This window comes from Embiotoca jacksoni, unplaced genomic scaffold, assembly GCF_022577435.1.
Source record: "Embiotoca jacksoni isolate LCO1_2020_lvr unplaced genomic scaffold, fEmbJac1.0.p SCAF_23, whole genome shotgun sequence".
Classification (NCBI taxonomy): Eukaryota; Metazoa; Chordata; class Actinopteri; family Embiotocidae; genus Embiotoca; species Embiotoca jacksoni.
Window position 1 is genome coordinate 222,621 of NW_027185374.1, and position 18,196 is coordinate 240,816.

Below are 18,196 nucleotides of genomic sequence, written 5' to 3' on the forward strand. Positions count from 1 at the left end.
AAAGTTTGCTATCAGTCTCATGAAAAATGTAACAGACAAAACTAAAAGACTGCTTTCTGTCATAAAAGTGAAACTTACTTTTGAGTATTGCCTGAGGGTGCGTTCAACAACTGGGAAGTGGAACATTTCTGTCGAAGATTTGATTTTTTTTTTAAGCGCTTCGAGATGTAGGTTTGACGTCACTTCACATGGGAGCATTTGTGGTGAAAGGAAGACGTGTTTGCTCCAAAAATATGGTGAAATAGCCAGATTTAGTTTACCAAGGCACCGAGCAGTGTTAAATGCTGAAAACATCAGTTGCGTGAAAATAGGCAGAAATGTCGTGCATAAATAATACTGACCTCCTGAGCTCTATTTTGTTGGTTTATATGGAGGATGACGAGATTGTTTGTCACTTTTCTGCATCAGGACAGCAGGAATAGAACAGATTTTCTGGGGGAGGCCATGTTGCCTGTTTGTTGTCCTCATGTGAACACACTCAACTGAGGACGTTCCCAAATGGGAGTTTACCCAACGCCCAGCTGCATGAACGCACAATAAGACTGCAAATGAGAGGGATGATTATGTGAAATAAAAATGTCATACAGAATTTTGAAATGAAGCCATTGGTAAATATGAAAAACATGAATAACACAATGAATTGGAAAAAATGACTAAAACAGATATTTGCAGAAAATTCACATTTTAAGGAAATTAAATTTTTGCCTTCTTGTGAGAGAAAAAAATAGAAGAGCAGTCTCATGCTCTCTATCTGTATGAATTAGTTTGACATTTAGGGAAACACAATTATTTGCCTTTTTGCTGAGTCAGATTAGAAGATTGATCCCACTCATATCTGTTCATTAACTATAGCTACAGTCAGTAGCAGGCTAGTTCAACACAAAGACTGGAAAAAAAGGGAAATTGGTGGAATATTTCCAATTGTCCAAATGTAACTCTGTCAACCAGTGGAGACTCCAAGAAGTTACATAAGTCTCCTTAACATGACAGATCACAATTCATAGACTTTTGTTTTTTATTTTTATAAAGATTATCAAACAAGATCGAGGTCTAATAAGTGAGCTTCAGAGAATGCACAACCGTGGTATTAATCCTCTCATGTAACTCTGCCAGAAAATGAATGAGCATACTTCCCACAAACTATTCCTTTAAGTTTGAGGTCGAGCCAGGAGAAGGCCAGCGTTAGCGTAAAGGGTTCAGCTCCTGGCTTCTACTTAATACTTATGCACAGCCATTCCTGAATAACTTATTACCCAGAGTGAGATCTTCTCAGAAGCTTGTCAAATCCTTTAATCAATAAATTGTAAACGAATGCCTCAGCTCATGACAATCACTGTTTTTTTTAGCTACTCCATCTTAATCTGCCCCCAGGAACAGTTGGCCTGACCTCCTTCCTCTGCACATTAATGAAACATGATATTCCTCTGTAGCCTTGACCTCCTTTCTAAAGGCTGTGAACAAGTTTCAGTGGCTGCAGGTGCCTCTGACTCCTCTCCAACCACTGCAGCAACAGGTGAAAGGTCTGTTATAGGCACTGCAAAAAGCCCCCCACGACAAATGGAGCCATATTATAATCCAAATAAGCTGTGAAAGAACATCAGTGAGCCGCCATGAAAATGTATGACCAAGAGAGGATGTGGGGACTCATCGAGGAGATTAAGACGTCAAACTGTGATGAAATGTTGTGTCCTTGTCTTTGTGCCGGGAAATAATGAAAGTCCGTTGGCCCGTTTGTCCCCTGCGTGGATCACTGTTGGTGATTACAGACACACAGCAATGTGGAATTCACTCTGTCATCCCTGGTAAGGAAAATGACAGAGTGAGACAAGAAATGAATATGACAGTGACACGACTATCTACTACTATCCCCCCCCCCCCCTCCCCTCCCGCAGCAGCCTCAGATCAAAGCTGCAGGGGCGATAAACAGTGTGTCACTGCAGTGGGATATTTATACAGTCATTACAGAGAGGATCTGTGCAGTCTGAGGGGAGCGGCAGAAGTTAGGCGAAGAGTAAAAGATCTGTTAGAATATTTTTTTTAAAGGAGGCAATTAGCTCAGAGATCAGAGCCAACAGTGAATGTTTTCTGAGGGTGGGCTACTGAAAAAATATTGATGGGAGTTCTGTTTAATTTTATTTGTCTCTTTACAACCGAGTGTTGGCATGAAAATGAACTTTGAAAGAGGTCAGTCAGGCCTTCTCTTGAAAATGAAAAGTTCAATAAGCAATTAAACGTACCAAATCAATACTCTGTTGTTTGCTGGTCTGGTATGATCAGTGGTTTATAGTGGCTAATATTAGCTGATGTTAATTATATTAGTTTGGCAACTTTATGACTTTTCTTGTTTCACTTGAGGCCACCTTGGAAGTTGGTCTTTTAGCAAAATTGACCACTTGTTCATCAACATTGTCTTAAAGGGTTACTTCACTCAAATAGTTAAATACACTTTTGCTAAATTTAGTTAACTGCAATTTTCTTTCTTACTTTGATGGCAGATAGTTTTGGTTTGGTTTGAACAAGTTCAGGTAGCCTATTTCTGTTTTTGTGTCCACTCTAAACTCACAACACTGAAAAATTCAATTTTAAATATTCAGCAGCAATTTCAGAGGTTTTAGACTATTTCTTCAAAAGAAGGACAGTGTTTCTGTTGATGTGTCCAAAAATGCTCTATTATTTCTACTTGAACAATTTTGTATCTTACCAGTGTGTACGATAGCTTCAACATATTTTCCTTCACAAGTGGTCGACTCGTTTGTTTTAAGCATCAGCTTTTGTTTTGGAAAGACAATTTGCTAAGGATTTTTCAAAATGTGATTTATTTCCTTTTTTTTAGGTACAAATGACAGAGATAGAAACAACCCCTGGGCAGATGGTTACTCTCTCTTACAATTTCCACTTTGTCAAGGTCATTCTTAAATTAAAATAAAACCAAACAAGCTGTATCTAGATTTTTTTTTTTTTTTTTTTTAAACAGCTTCCTTAAACTGATACTCCATCTCTCATTGCTGCTTTATGTCCTTCATAAATTGTGTTGCCGTTAAGTTGTTGTCATCCTGACATTTTGGTTGCATTTTTAGGATAAACAGGTGTTTTATTTCTCAGCATTTCTATGTGTCGGTATACTGAGACAGCCTCCAACCAAACCTTTACTCCTGCAATAAAACAGCCTCGATTTGTGGCAGTGTTAAACATGGCATCCATCTAGGAAGAACTGCCTAATAGCCCATTTCCCTGGAGAGCATAGGAGGCCATTTACAACAAGCAATCATACAGTAGACGAAGCGACCTCAGTCCTTTTTGCCAATAATGAGATAATGCTCACAGGCAACACCACATTTCTTTCCCCATGTTTATGTTGTCAAGTGGTGCGATGATTTATGAGCAGGGGAATGACATGAATAAAATCCATGTATTATTATGATAAATGAAGATGCAGATTAATGCACGGCCTTGTTCTATATTTCAACACTCACCACCCTCAACTGCTAATGGTGACATTTATTAAATGTGCTGAAGGAATGCGTGCTGCAATGCATGCTGGTCCCGAACATGCACAGGTTTGAGGGATAAACAAAACGCTGTCAATCCAGAGTAAAAAGCGTGGGAGGGTTGATAAAGGGCTCAGTGGGAGTGTTTTACTGTTAAGTGCTTGCACGGTAATGGCCTGAAGCTCCTGACGGCAGCCACAGTGTGACTTCTCTCACCCACCTGGAGGTAAGCTTTTAATGAGTCTAACAACCTCTTTTCTTATTTCAGCCTGGGCTCAAACACGCATAACAGAAAGGGTGAATGTGACCTGTGAAATATCAAGGTTGAAGAACAGAGGTACACTGCTGCAGTGCAGACAGACAAAAGATTTTTCTGCTGGTGGATTAGTGTCTCGATAGAGTGGAAAGGGAGTTTGGGGATTTTCTTTGTATTTGTGATTAATTGTATTGCAGCCCACAATATTTGGTTTGAACTTGGTAAAAACAAACATGATGCAGTTTTGGATGTATAAAGAATGAATTGTATAATATTTAAAGACTACGTGGATCACGTATTCACATCCTGAAAGTTATGATGCAAACCAACATAGAAATATTTTAACCCTAAATGATCATAATGATCATTGAAGTGGCCAAACATCTGTTTTTCAAATTGACATGATTACAACTGCTTGCATTTAAAATCTGTCTGATGAGGTTTTAGCAGAACAAAATTATTTAAATATCAAAGGTATATATGCAGAATGGCTCCTATCAGGATGTTATTTTGAATACATTTGTAAATTACATTGTAGAATCATTAGCACTGATGCATTAAGATGTAATTAGTATGGTTAAGGTCAAGTCTGGCATGTTGGCCATTTCCATTTTGTTTTTCAGAAGTGATCATATTTGGAGGAGCAGGGGCTGGATCTGACTGAGAACCTGAGGACACTACGTCTGCCCACCTATACCGCAAACCTGACTGCACTTGGTATGTCAATCAAAACAGGCACACTTTTAAGCATACCTCTCTTTGCATCCCAATATCTAATCAATTATGGAATTATTTTCAGTAGGACTACCAGAATACTGACCAGAAGAAGTAAATGTAGAAAATGACATCATAATAATGTGTGGAATTTTTTTTTATTGACTTTGTATTTCATGAGAGAAGTTGATGCTATTTAAATGGGAGTCTATGGAGCCTGAGGTTTTTTTGGAGCCAACCTGTGGCCCACAGCGGTATTGCACTTTAAGGCACCTCTGTATTACCTTCAGTTTTGAGCTGGAGACCAGATCCATTTTTATATAGATAGAGATAACTCACCAAAAGGTACATTTTTGTTTAAAATTGTGTGGTACTATTGTTGTTTTCCACGAGTGCTCGTTTTGGATTGTTGTGAACAAGGTGTTTCAATCTATCGTTGAGCACTGAAAAAAATATTTTCAAAATTCGTATCGTTGCAGACAGAATAAAAAATAGAATTCACAGCATTGACAACACCTCAAGTAAAACAAAGTAAAATAGAAAGAGAAAGGAAAGACTTGCCTTAGTTTAATGTCAAGTTAGAAGCACTCTATTATGTGCTAATGAGCTGCCATCAAAGAAGATCATGTCTCAATTATTACACCACTAAGTCAGAAAGGACACAGTAATTCTCAAGTACATGAAAGCCTTGCTTGTGACCTTTTAGATTTCAGTGTCAGTCAGTCATCATTAGCAGACTGCAAGGCAGCACGCCAGAGAGCAGGCTCTATTCCGCCATACTGATCAGGGCAAGAAGCTTCATCCTCATTTATCCAAGGAAAGTAATGTCCAACACGATATACTCACAGTCGGGGGGTTCACAGGAGCAGATGGAGATTGAATGTCCTGCCCGAAGAACAGCAGTGGTTGATAAGGTAGAGGAGAGTGCGCTTTCCTCCAAAACAGATGTTCACATCCATAGGGGATTCTTATAAAAGGGAATTAGGATTTGAACAGGCAAGCCCACTTCCTCAACCTTTAACCTTCAGGATACAATTCAGAGAGGTGGAATGAAAGACATACATCAAACCTCTGAAGTTCTCCTTCAGCTCTTTGGGGAACATTTACAAACAAGAGGCGGCAATGCTTTATATTTTATAAGAGTAATAAATTACAGTCTGGTGCACTCAGTGTGATCAAAGCTTGAGGATGGGGGTTTGTGGGCATAAGGATGATATATATTCACGTACAGTATGAGAGAGAGATCTAAAGAAAGAGAGAGATATTTAAACACATGCAGGAGAGGTCAGCTTCAAGACTGAACCATTGCGCTGCCCACACACTCCCACATGCTCAACATCATTAAAAACAAAAGGGCACGACTAAAACAATGCTGCAATCTGTGATGCAACCAACAACAATTGAGACAGATCTGTTGGGGTAAGGATGCATCACAAGGATCGCAAAAGAGCTCGTTTCCCTGCAAATCTTCTGCCACCACGGATGTCCATGTCTCCTCTTAATCACAGCCTCTTGAACTATCCATTACACATTTATGAAAATATTATCAATCACCTACAAAATTGAACATTTTATACGTATAATTATACTCACTTACAATTAGATCATGAGCCGAACAGAAAGTTAGTTTTAAAATCAGAATTTATGAGCCACAGCATTTGCTTTAAAACATTTTTGGCAGGGATGTACTGAGTCAATTAGTTCTTAAGGGAGCTGCACTGTCTGTTCAGCTCACTGGTTTGAACATTTATTGAGTAAGTTACGCCACCCGGTGGGCTGGACAGAATCCAAATAATAGAGAAATTAAGGACAGATCTTAAGAGAGCCGTGACACAGTGGGATATTTGTGAATATTTTATTTATTTGACAGAAGGATGCAGGGAGGAAGTGCAAAATATTCACTTCTCTTTTGCTGTGCTTGTGATTTCTTTTAAAAACCAAGCTGGTCGTCAGTTAAAGATACTACTTGTTGGTTTTTCAGAGCTTCGGGTCCATCACAGGTCACCTCCTCCAGAAAGAAAACATTTTGAGGATGGACAGTAAGCCACCTCCACAGATATTCCATCTTCCCATCACACTCCCAGGGGTTACCTGTGATAATCATCCGAAACGAGGGTTTTCTGTCATCCAGCAGGCCTGAGGGGAGATGCCGCAGCTGATTCTGATTGAGCAGCAGAAGTTCAAGGTGTTGCAGACCCTGGAGGAGGGTCGCTGGCAGCACCTGGAGCTGATTCTCCTGCAGAAACAGATGGGAGAGCTTAAGGTTGTGAGCAAAGGTTGCCGGTTTCAGGGAGATGAATTTGTTTCCGGCGAGGTTTAGTGTCTCCAGGTGATGCAGGTCCTGCAGGGCGTCAGGTTGTAGCTCTTGCAGGTTGTTATGACTCAAATCTAGATTCTCCAGCTGGGGCAGCCTCTGAAGCAGAGCCGCTGGGATGCTGGTTAAACGGTTCCCAGACAAATCCAGCCAGGTGAGGCCGCTGTCGCCAGGAAACCACTCTGGATCTGCCTTTTCAAACAGGTTGTTCTTCATCACCAGATTACGGAGAGAGGCGTGGCTGAAGACTTTTGGAGGCAGATGAACCAATTGATTACCAGTGAGATCCAACGTGTTGAGGTGTGGAACGACACCCAATAGGTCTGAAGGAAGGCCTGTGAGGTTGTTGTGATACAGCTGGAGGTTGTTTAAAAGGGGCACAATGCTCAAGTCAACAGCTGTAATACTGCTGAGGTTAGTGGACTGGATGGACAATCGTGTGGTGTTGGGAGGTAAACTGTCTACAGGGAAATGTGTGAGCGAGCTTTGGCTGCACTCCACCTCTGCACCTGAGAGTGGAAAAGAGCAGGAGCAGAGATCTGGGCACGAGTAGGCGCCTCTTCTTTGGGAACCACATTCAACCAGTGTGGTGAAAGTCAGGAGCAGCCACAAGTTCATCTTTGGAGCCCTGTTCTGGGAACAAAATATACATTTTAAGCACGAATGATTTACCGGTAACAACTAAATTGTGAAAATTGATGATAATAAATGCATTCCTACCTGAAACGGACAGCAGATTTGATCCTCTGTTTTTGATCACGGATTTGGTTTTATGCAATGTTGAGCATATTTGTTCACAGCAGTGAGTCAGGACGAAATGTTGAAAGAGGCAAACAAAACCAAGCAAACAAACCAGTTAATCAGCTGGTGACTTTACTTGTTTCTGTACTTTCTAAAAGTAAAGATGTTACCACACAAGGATCAATACTTTCTCTTTTCACTACTGCAAAAATAAGTGATGCAACCCTATATATTATATGTGATGTAAATAATTGCTCTGTGCAAAACAAATTCAAAAAGGAGCAGTTTAATGTAGCTCTTTAATACATTTTAATATTCACATAAGATGGATTTCTTTTTGTTAGAGAACATACAGTTTGTTAAAGTTAAGTATTTTGGAAAATATCCTTATTCACTTTTTTGCTGTGAATCAGATGAGCACATCATGTTTGTCCATTCAGTACAAAACTAACGACTGATTAACACAAAGGCTGGAAATAAAGGGAAACGGTTAGCTTGGCTCTGTTCAAAAATCCATCTGTCATCTATTCCTTAAAATTTACCAAATGTTTAACTTTTACAAGAGTCTAGGGGTTCTGATAGGTGGTTTGTTATTTAATTATGAACAGAGCTGGGCCAGGTGTCCCCATTTATGCTGAGCTAAATGTCACCATGTGCGAGTGGTATTGATCTTCTCATCTAAATCCCATCAAGAAAGCAACACACGAGCTTTTAAATGCATTCAAGTAAAGACAGAAAAGACTAAATGTTTGATTTATATAATATTTAATCATACACTCATTCACAAAAGGGAACATTTAAGTGATTAAAATGTAAAGACAGTTGTGACAGGCTGAATTGAATACATTTCCATATCAGATCATAACAAATATGAAGAATGTTAAGACTGAAGATTTAGTTCACTTTCAGTCAGTGACATTACTGAGCGCCCTGCTAGAGACTCAGGTCTGGCACATGTGATGGTGTCTGGCAGGAAAACCTTCTCCTTGTTCTTCTGAAGCCATCTCCACAGGTACCCCACCTTCCCATCGCAAAGCCAGGGGTTGACTGTCAGGTCCAGACCCTGCTCATCGAGGGACTTCAGCTGGTCCAGCAAACCTGTAGGGATGTGGTTTAGCTGGTTGTCATCCAGACTCAGGTGTCTGAGCTGCGTGAGCTCCTGAAAAAGGTTTTGGGGGAGTTTGTTGAGCTTATTTCGAGTGAGGAACAGATTGGTGAGGTTACGCGTGCTCTGAAATATGGAAGCATCCAGAGTGTCCAGCTTGTTGTTCTGCAGGTTTAACCTCACAAGTTTGGTCAGCGGTTCCAGAGAATTTGCAGATAACTTCTCCAGATTGTTGCTGGAAAGGTCAAGCATCTCCAGGTGGGGCAGCTTCTCAAGCAAATCTGTGGGAATGTTTGTTAAATGGTTTCCAGACAAATCCAACCAGGTCAGGCTGCTGTTGGCAGGAAGCCACTCAGCATCAGCTTTTTTAATCTGATTATCCTTCAGCACCAAGCTACGGAGAGGGGCGTGGCTGAAGACATCCACCGGCAGATCCATTAGTTTGTTTCCTGTGAGATCCAAAGTGGTGAGGTAAGGAACGCCCCTGAGAAGGTGAGAGGAGAGACTCTGCAGGTGGTTGCTGTACAGGTGGAGCTCTTGCAGCAAGGGCGTGGCGTTCAGATCCAGTTCGGACAGGGAGGTGATGTTTGTGAACTGGATTGTCAGCATGGTGGTGTTCTTTGGGAGTCCCTCGGTGGGGTACTCTGTAAGGGGAACCTGATTGCAGACCACCTCGGTTCTTCTGGTGTAGCATTTGCAGAAAGCTGGGCAGGAAAGAGCCCCATGGCAGAAAAATGCCAACCAGAGAAAAACGAGAACACACCGGCACTTCATGACTAGAAGACAAGGAGAACACAGACAGTTAAATATACGAGGGAAGTATTGCAACACTGCAAAACGTCAGACCGCAAATAAAACCGGTACAAGAGACACATCTTTTCCAGTCATGCACATGATGTTCAGTAACATGAGTAACAAAATAAACTTACTGATGTTTTCCTGTTGAATGAGCATCAGCCAGACGGCTTCTTACATCAGAGTCAGTAGTGGGAGTCATTTGGGAAAAAGAATCAGCCAATCTAATCATTACTTATTGTGTCAACAAGAACCCGTCACTGCACAGTCAAGGACGGACAGTTGCAACAGACTGAGTGACTCTGATCTGCAGGGAAAGTACAAAACCTAGCAGCTCTGATTTTGATGATTTGTTGAATTAAAATACTGCATTTCTACGACTACTGCTGATTGTGAAACATGATGTTGAATTCATTCAGAACTGCAAGCTATACATGTAAATACTGTGGATTTGATAAATATTGGAAAGGAGGAGGAGAGAGGGAGGGAGAGAGGTAAAAATGCATCATCATCATTTTAAAATTAGGTGGATTTGATTTATCTTGCTGGAAATTCATTCATCATCAGAATATCCGAGTTCATAAGAATGTCTACTTAGCAGGAGCAAAAAAAAGTATTCAGAAGCAAACAGTATACATTTACAGTTTCTATTTTTCTAAAAGTTTAGAACAGTCGGTTTCCATTTATTTTCTGTCTCCACTGTATGGATTGCAAACAGAACTATACTGACACCACAAGTAAAATCTTTTACTTTGGCAACAGTGGCCACAAAAAAATGTAAAAACAGTCCTGCATTCATTTTTATAAATCCAAGTAAAAATTCACGAGTATTAGCAGCTTCAGGTACAAATAGTACTCTTGCAGAAAATGTCATTTGTGTTATAGATATATCTTTTAATATTGCAAAATTATATGGTGTATCATTGGATTATAACTGTATTACTGATGCCTTAATGTGCGGCATTGTACCACTGCAGCTGGTCATGTTGGGGCTCATTTGAACTATATTAGACTGGTGGGTGGAACAATTATCATAGTTTACTGTATATTCTACAGTTTATCACACTTCAGGTGTTATATCTTGAAATAATGTTGACGCCTATATAATATCTTCTAAAGAGTGGAAAATAATCCATGCCAGTTACAGTTTAATAAACTGTAACTATGAGACAGAACCGAGGCGGTAAAGAGCAAAGCCAGGACAAAGTTGAAACTTCTAGAAGCAGTGGCCTACCAGTGGGTTGGCCATTACAAAGTTTATGCTCTGCATAGATCTATGTATGTCCAGCCTCATATAATATATGTAGTCAAGACTTTGAAGGAATTTGGCAAATAAACCGATTCTGATTGACCACAGAGTTGTAGCCATGACAGTAGAAAATGCTTCAAATATGGATATTGCTGCAAAGAAGCTACACATTCTCAAACGTGGATGCTTCACACACATCGTCAACCCGACAGCACAGTTGGAAGGCGGCATGGGATGGAAGAATGGAGGAGTGGACGTTCATATGTCTGGACAGAAAACCTGAAAACATAATGCCTCTGACCACAGCTGTCATCAGCACGGAGGCATGAAAAACTAAAAGATTTCAATTATAGTGGAAATAACAAGGTTTGTGTGTTCAGTGAAATCTTGATCTCTGAAGTAACAAGTAACTACAATTCTTAAATACGGCAAATTTCCCTCCGAAATATAGAGGAGTACAAATATAAAGGAGAAATACTTTGGTTAAATGTGTACTAAACTTATGACCACTGGAAAAAAGCTACACCTGTTTATAATGCAAATGAAAAGAGCAGAGATACAAGAATGAACGTACATTCATGAGGGGGAAGAGAGAGACCACACTCATCTGTACAGCAGGTGTCATTCATGGGTCAATTAACCAGATCACAGAGCCACACAGCTGATTGAGAGAATGGATTAGACCTGCAGTATGAAATATGATTTTAGCAGATGGGCAACATGATGAACCATTACATTATGTATGATGAGTGCCAGTTGGCTTTAGGCTGTTCTGAAAGATTTATTTCAGTCAAGCCCACTCACTCCACATGCACTTGTGAGATAGAAACAGACCTATTCTGGTATAGTTCAAATGGTCTCCTGAAATACACTGCAGTCAGATGTAATACTGCGACAGGAAGGATCACAACGGTATGACTGGAACATTTCTCTATTAATAATGTGTCTGTAATACCAAACAATGATTGGTTATTGATCTCATTGTCCTTTTTGGCAATGTTTAGTATCATTAAACAGCTTATACGTAGACTTTTACATATACTTTGCACTCTACTCTAGTTTCCACCCAATTTTCTCCGCAAAAACCAAGTAAAACTCATTATAAAGGAGTTTAAACTCTATTTTTAATAGTTCTTACATTACTTCACTATTGCTTATGATTCATTCTCTACATTATCTTCAAAGGGGAGTCTGATAAAAGCTTTCAAATAGGAAATCAACGCACAAAATTCCTCTTTAGAGTCACTGATTCAAAAGCTGTAAATCTGTCTTTTTAAAAAAAAAAAAAAATACATTTATGAATCAGGCCAAAATCTACCATTTGGGTTTTTAAACATAACTGAGAAGTCAATAATTGTCTTGAATGGCAAGAAAAAAACACTGTTCCTGTTCAAATCACATTATTCTGTCATATTTCATGATGGATATACTTTGTGTAATGAAAGAAGTCCAAGAAATAAAGGCTCAAAAAGGTATTTGATCTTCCAATCAGGAAAAACAATTGTATTCATACATTTACAGGACAAGCATAAACTGTATAATGTGCTGCTGAGTTATATTCATAAAATAAAACAATCATACTATCCGCTACACTTTCTGTGCTACAATACACAGACAGATCTCTTAATCCTATATACAAATGTTCACACACATGCCTAACATTTCACAAACACAAATCAAAGTGAGTCTGACATACAAAAATGTCCATGTTTTTGTCACGATGATTATTAAAAATAGCTATGGTTGTTCTTTTTCTTTGGATGAAGACCCGCTGTAATACGAAGACTGATTTTCCTCTTGTTAAAATGAGAAAGGCAATCCCAGTTCTCATGACGACAGCCGGCCTCTGTGCATGTGTCTGTCCATGATTAGTGTCAGTCTACTTCTCTGAACAAATAACACACGTAGGCACCGCGTCCAGACCACCATCATTAATCCACACGGATGAAAATACAGGTCTCTGATTAGCCAGGGTTAACTGTGAAGAGAGAGGGAAATAAACAAAATGATGTGAAAACCTGGCACGTGCTCATCTGAATGGCAGGACTTCAAAGACACGCCCACACTAAATCCACAGATACTAAACAAGGAAGCTACATGGTGTCCACACAATGCGAGTAAAATGCATGAAAAGCAGAAAGACAAAGGAATAATCTTGGTCTGCATGTCTAGGTTGATGCTAGATTGGATGAGTCGGAGCAAAGAGGATCTTCTCAGCCAAACTGGTATCACGCCAAGGCGTGTAATACACACAACGATTCACCAGAAGACAGCCTGTCAGTATCACTGTTTCGCTTCGCCTTAGCAGGAGAAACACGCGGTTATGATGTGTATAAAGCTACAACTGGTGGCGAGTTACCTTACAGGACTTTTTGTTCGGCACAAAAACTACTTAGAAAATGGTTTCTTTAAAGAAATCCACATTGATTTACCACAGACTTGAACCCTGATCTCCTGGGTGAACGTTTGCTGTTGTACCCATCCAACCACTCCAACCTGCATTAACTTAAGCAGATTTTGTATTTCATCAGATGTCCTCCGTCACAAGACTCATGTCACATGTCAAGTGACGTGCATCTACCGTTTATGCCGAGCGAGGTCAACCATCACACCGACACGTTATCCTCTGGTGGACGGGCAGGTTGCCGTGATACTGGCCTGTCTGAACTGTGTGCTGCTGTGACTGGTTGTTTTACTGTCGTTCAAATGGTCCTTCACTGTACCCTATCACTACTGGCAACCCTAACCTGCCCACAAAGTAACAACCAATCACAGGCCGATCGTCCCTCTCCCTGATCCGACCTAGCACCAGCGATGTGAATATTTACAAGAAGTAAAATATTAAAAACACAGGTTGACATGTTGGGGAAGATGCTTATTTTCTATTTAGTAGGCTAAGCTTAGCATGGAGACCAGACAAGGAAAAATAGCTAGCTTACTAAATCTGCCTACCTGTACCTTTAATGGTCACTAATTAACAGGCAGCAACTTAACTTGCAACACTGATGAAGTTCAAACAATGAGTTTATAATTTGCACTCAAGTGTAAATGTTGAAATCACTCAAAAACATGCTTCTGGTTACATGAAGGCCTCCTACAAACTGCAAACACACACGTCTCATGCAGAGGTCCAGTTACCCTCTGTCCCTCCTCCTTCACTTCCTTCAGAAGAACATATCATCATCATCATCATCATCATCATCATCATCATTACCGACATCATCCAATGCCCAACTCCAGTCTTTCAGGTCAAAGTCAAGCAGTCTGAAACAGTAAGTGTGAGGTTCAAGGAGGGGTCAAAAGCCTTCAGTGATTCACAAATCTGTTGGGGCGTTACATGCCACGTTCAGCAGGGGGCGGTGCAGAGCTGATAGTAGTCCACGGGTGACTAAAAGCGCTTGTTATGATGAGAGGGTTATTATGCACAGCAGCACAGAGATACAGCTGGCGGAGAGGCTCACAGAGCGCTGCTACTTACAGTCTCCCAGCATGAGAGACGTTAGAATGGTTGGGGTCAGAGGTGAAGAGGTCAGTGGAGGATGATGCGGAGCATGGGGCCAGTGCTGAAGGATGAAAGCCAGTTAGGGTGTGGCTGAAAGTACAAACTACTGAGTGTTTTAACTGTCACAGAAAACAAGACAGATACAGTTAGTTAGCTCCGTAATGGTTTGATGCCATTTCCTACTCAGTTAGGTCGATATTAATGCCGAGCGAGGTGCCATGTTGGAGCATTAATGCTGCATACAGCGATATGTGAATGTTTCAGGAAGCCTGTTTAAAGCCAGACAGAAGCTTTGGGCCCCCTTCATCAACAGACACAACAAAATGGTTAAACATTTTTTTTTTTAATATAGATTAAATTTCAAACCAAGTCTTACTGAAAAATGAATGGGTTTTCTTTGTAAGATTTCAAGATTTCTATCCTCACTTTGGGTCCCGAGGACACTTAGCACCACAGTTTACAGTAGATTAAGTTGTCTTGTGATGAAAAAGGTTGAGGTAAATGGAAAAAAAGGAAACACAAATGAGCTGCTGATAAGCACCAGATCATCCAAGTTAAATATTAGTTATAATAATTATAACTGCTTTTGGAAAAGGGTATTTTCAAAATCGAAATTCAACCCAAAACTTTGAGGATACAAAACTGTATCCTGAAAGACGGCAGCTGAATAAGGAACAGACGCTTTTACAGGGCCATGACATTTTGACCGTATATCCTTAATTGATTTAGTCAAAACACGGTAGCTGTGCTCATTAAGTAGTTTGTTTCGAAGCATCTATTGCCTTTTCTCGCAGCGGACTGTACATGTCCATACACCGTTTTATGGTTTTAACATCGTCTTACAGATGACTGTGAATGAGATGGTCACACAGTGGATCAATAGTCATTATATCTGAGTACTTAAACATTTCCAAACTGCTTTTTCTAGGGTTGCTCACCTCGGTTTTCCCGACTGCTGCTGCTGCTGCTGTCTGCTGGGCTGGATCTTGATGGCTCCGCGGTGGGCCGACAGGTGGGGAGAACCCCTGGGTGAAGGTCGAGGGGAGATCCGTGGAGGGGAACGTGATGTTGCTTCCAGGGGAATGCTTGGTGCCGCAGAGGGAGGACTCATCGTCGGGTGTTTCCTCGGGATGCGTTTGAGGAGGTGACTGACCCAGCGCTGCTGATCCTCCTGAGAGCCGGTCAGCAGCAGCAGGTCTTTGGCAGTGGACATGTCATAGTTCACTAAAGGATTAAAAATAGATCAGAAACAGAGTGAAGATGAGAGATTTCCTCTCCTCCTGGCGTGAACAGGCATTTTTCCATCATAATCAAATCCAAGGCTTCAAAATATCAACAAATCATCATCACTAAAACAGTGTAATTCAAAAGCCCCTCAGATATTTAGCTTTTACTTAACATGTGCAGTTTATCCTGTGAATACTTTATTTTGTTGTAAAGTAAAAAAAAAAAAAAAAAAATCATACAACTAAAATATTGAATGTATTGTATCTTTGTGGAACTAATAGTTTCTACAGAACCAACATCCATACATTTGGGATAGTGTTTTCCATCATTCAGTGCATAATCTAATAATTATTTAATTTTTCTAGCAAAAATAAACATTTACTGACATTTAATTGTTGGCAATACAAAGAACAGGAAGCTATTTGAAGATTGTGTTGGGCTCTCGTAAACTGTGAAGGACATTTTTGCAATTTTCTGAGTTCAAAAGAGCAATTTGAAAATGAATTAATAGTTAATTGACAATGAAAATGTTGGCTCATTGCAACCCTGAATATTACATTACATTTATCTGACTCTTTTATCCAAAGAGACTTACAATAAATTAATTTCAACCATGAGGGTTCAAAACCAGAACAACAGGAATCAGGAAAATACAATTTCTTCCAGAAAGCCAAACTACAAAGTTCTGTCAGAAAGTTCCATTTTAAGATACTAAAGTTCGACTGTTCAAGGTGAAGGAGGAGGAGGTGTGTTTTTAGTTTGTGGTGGAAGATGTTCAGAGTTTCTGCTTCCTTATGTCGTTGGAGCTCATTCTACCGTTTAGGAGTCAAGACAGCAGAATATAAATCTAATTCAACATGTTTTTATAGTCAGACATCTAAAGCAAACAAGCACAACGATGGTGGGATTCTCATCTTCTAATTTTACTCCCTGTAATATTCCAACAACCTCGCTAAGCTGCAGGCATTGGGGCTGTGAGCTAGCTAGACATGTGCACCAAAATATATGTACTCCATAATGATGAGAAAACTTTTGGTTCCACGGTAAAAGCTCTACATGACCTCTTGAATGAGCATACTGACCCCTGCAGGGTACAATAACCTCCTCCTTTCTGTCCAGGTGGTCTTTGTGGCACTTGGTGTGGCAGCGGCGGCACTCGAGGGCCGGCGGGGGCTTGAAGACGTGCCACAGGGGCCGAGTGCAGGCCTCACAGCTGGAGGGGAAGTGGTAGAGAGTGAGGATGAACTCGTGGCCCTTGTGGCTGATGTAGGAGGGTCGCTCACTGTACGCCGTGGATTCCACCACGACTTCCTGCTCGCGTTTGCTCTCGCCTTCATTGGCATACAGGATCTGGAGAGAGAAAAGATTGAAAATTAAAGGTTTCATGAGGTAAGAAAAGCATACCTGATCCATACCAACGGCAAGTGAAAGAAGGGAACGGGGACAGAAAGAGAAGGAAACGAAGAGGGTCCTTGCTCATCACCTGGAATATCTTTGGAATTTCTCTGGCATCTGCTCGGTACACATCAGTTTGAGTGACAGGTCTGACATGAAACAGCTTACTGAAGGAGGAAGAGAGATAGAAAAGTTAAGTGTAGAGCTCAGCCAAAATAATTAATGTATTTACTACTCTGGGTGTAGATTGATTTAACTCATTGTAAGTAAAGAAAATGATGTAAAAAGATACATCAGTTATAGCAGCAACTCATACTTTTGTTGTGCTGGGTTTAGCTGATTCTACTCACATTATTCTACTCATTTATACTCAGTCATTGTCTGCCATGACAGCTGCACAGCTCCTGAGCACCCCTGACACTATCCAATCAAAGAGCAGACTGACGGGTCTACTGCCATGAACTGTGTTGCAGATATTTGCAGTTTCCAGATAATAAATCCCAACAAAATGAAACATTCTTAGTTAAATCTCGAGACAAATACTAAATGGATAGTCATTAAACCTGGTAAAAATATGCATGTTCCTTCAAGATGACTTAAATTCCTTAGCTTTGTATCTAAAGCCCAAATGTAAAATTGTCATTTTTCCAATACTCTGCTGTATGATTAAACATCTGCTGCCATTCCCATCTGTCTCTGCTTCATGTTTAATAAGTTACATGCTTCAATGTTGCTTTCAGTGACTCACTCGATGTCCAGGGTCATGAACGGGTTGGCTTGTTCTCGGTCCAGCTCACTGTTATAGAACAGGATCTTCTTGCTGCTCACCACTACATACTGTGAAGGAAATGGAAACAGTTAAGAGTGGCAAGTGACTCATTGGTAAAGGTGATTTCTAAGAAAACAGATTTGTACATATAACGTTGGATACGTTACCTTTTTGTCCCAGCCAAACCGCTTTGTGTTCTTGGTAGGAAGTGAAATCCAGCCCTCCAGCCTGGCATCTAGGGAGTGTAGAGAAAACAGGAAAAAGTTACCATAAAATGGAGAACAGCCTTTAATCATCTGAATCGCTTTAAAAGAACACCACGACATTTTTAAGCTTTGGTGGCATTTCCGTCAAGCAGACACTCAGAGAGGAAACGATTCCTCGCTAAAAGCAAAGGGCAAGCTCCTTGCTTTAACAAACAGCAACAGAGTATTCAGCAGGAACGACAAGGAATCACCTGCACAGAATACAAGAGGTGTTTGTAAAGAAAAATATATTACAATTGTAACCTTTAATTATTAGTTAACAAAAAAAGCTTCACACACAAACTTCACTCTCCCCACATCTTCTGTCGCGGAGTAAACTTTCCACAAAGCTGGGCAGTTTCAAGCTGTGAGTATTCACGTGTCTAATGAACATTA

General features: G+C 40.4%; 2 protein-coding genes across 5 annotated transcripts in view; both read right to left on the reverse strand.

Annotated features, from left to right (window-relative positions):
• Window positions 1–6,299: 6,299 nt before the first annotated feature.
• LOC138203751 (carboxypeptidase N subunit 2-like) lies at window positions 6,300–9,651 on the reverse strand. The gene is made up of 3 exons (XM_069158761.1): window positions 9,548–9,651; window positions 8,397–9,394; window positions 6,300–7,405 (listed from the first exon to the last, which is right to left on the reverse strand). Exons 1-3 carry the CDS (start codon window positions 9,570–9,572, stop codon window positions 6,389–6,391), a joined length of 2,040 nt encoding a protein of 679 aa, XP_069014862.1. The 5' UTR covers window positions 9,573–9,651; the 3' UTR covers window positions 6,300–6,388.
• Window positions 9,652–12,137: 2,486 nt separating this feature from the next.
• Window positions 12,138–18,196, reverse strand: part of LOC138203334 (rho-associated protein kinase 2-like) — a 32,850-nt gene continuing 26,791 nt past the window's right edge. For 2 of the 4 annotated variants that reach the window (XM_069158095.1, XM_069158093.1), the window contains 7 exons: window positions 17,723–17,790; window positions 17,535–17,623; window positions 16,875–16,953; window positions 16,474–16,741; window positions 15,103–15,388; window positions 13,801–13,926; window positions 12,138–12,640 (listed from right to left, as the gene is read on the reverse strand). In XM_069158095.1, coding sequence (XP_069014196.1) covers window positions 13,827–13,926; window positions 15,103–15,388; window positions 16,474–16,741; window positions 16,875–16,953; window positions 17,535–17,623; window positions 17,723–17,790 — 890 coding nt within the window. In that variant the 3' untranslated portion in view covers window positions 12,138–12,640; window positions 13,801–13,826. Of the gene's footprint in view, window positions 12,641–13,800; window positions 13,927–14,140; window positions 14,226–15,102; window positions 15,389–16,473; window positions 16,742–16,874; window positions 16,954–17,534; window positions 17,624–17,722; window positions 17,791–18,196 lie in introns of all 4 variants that reach the window. The other 2 variants (XR_011178709.1, XM_069158094.1) reach the window with 2 other exon arrangements.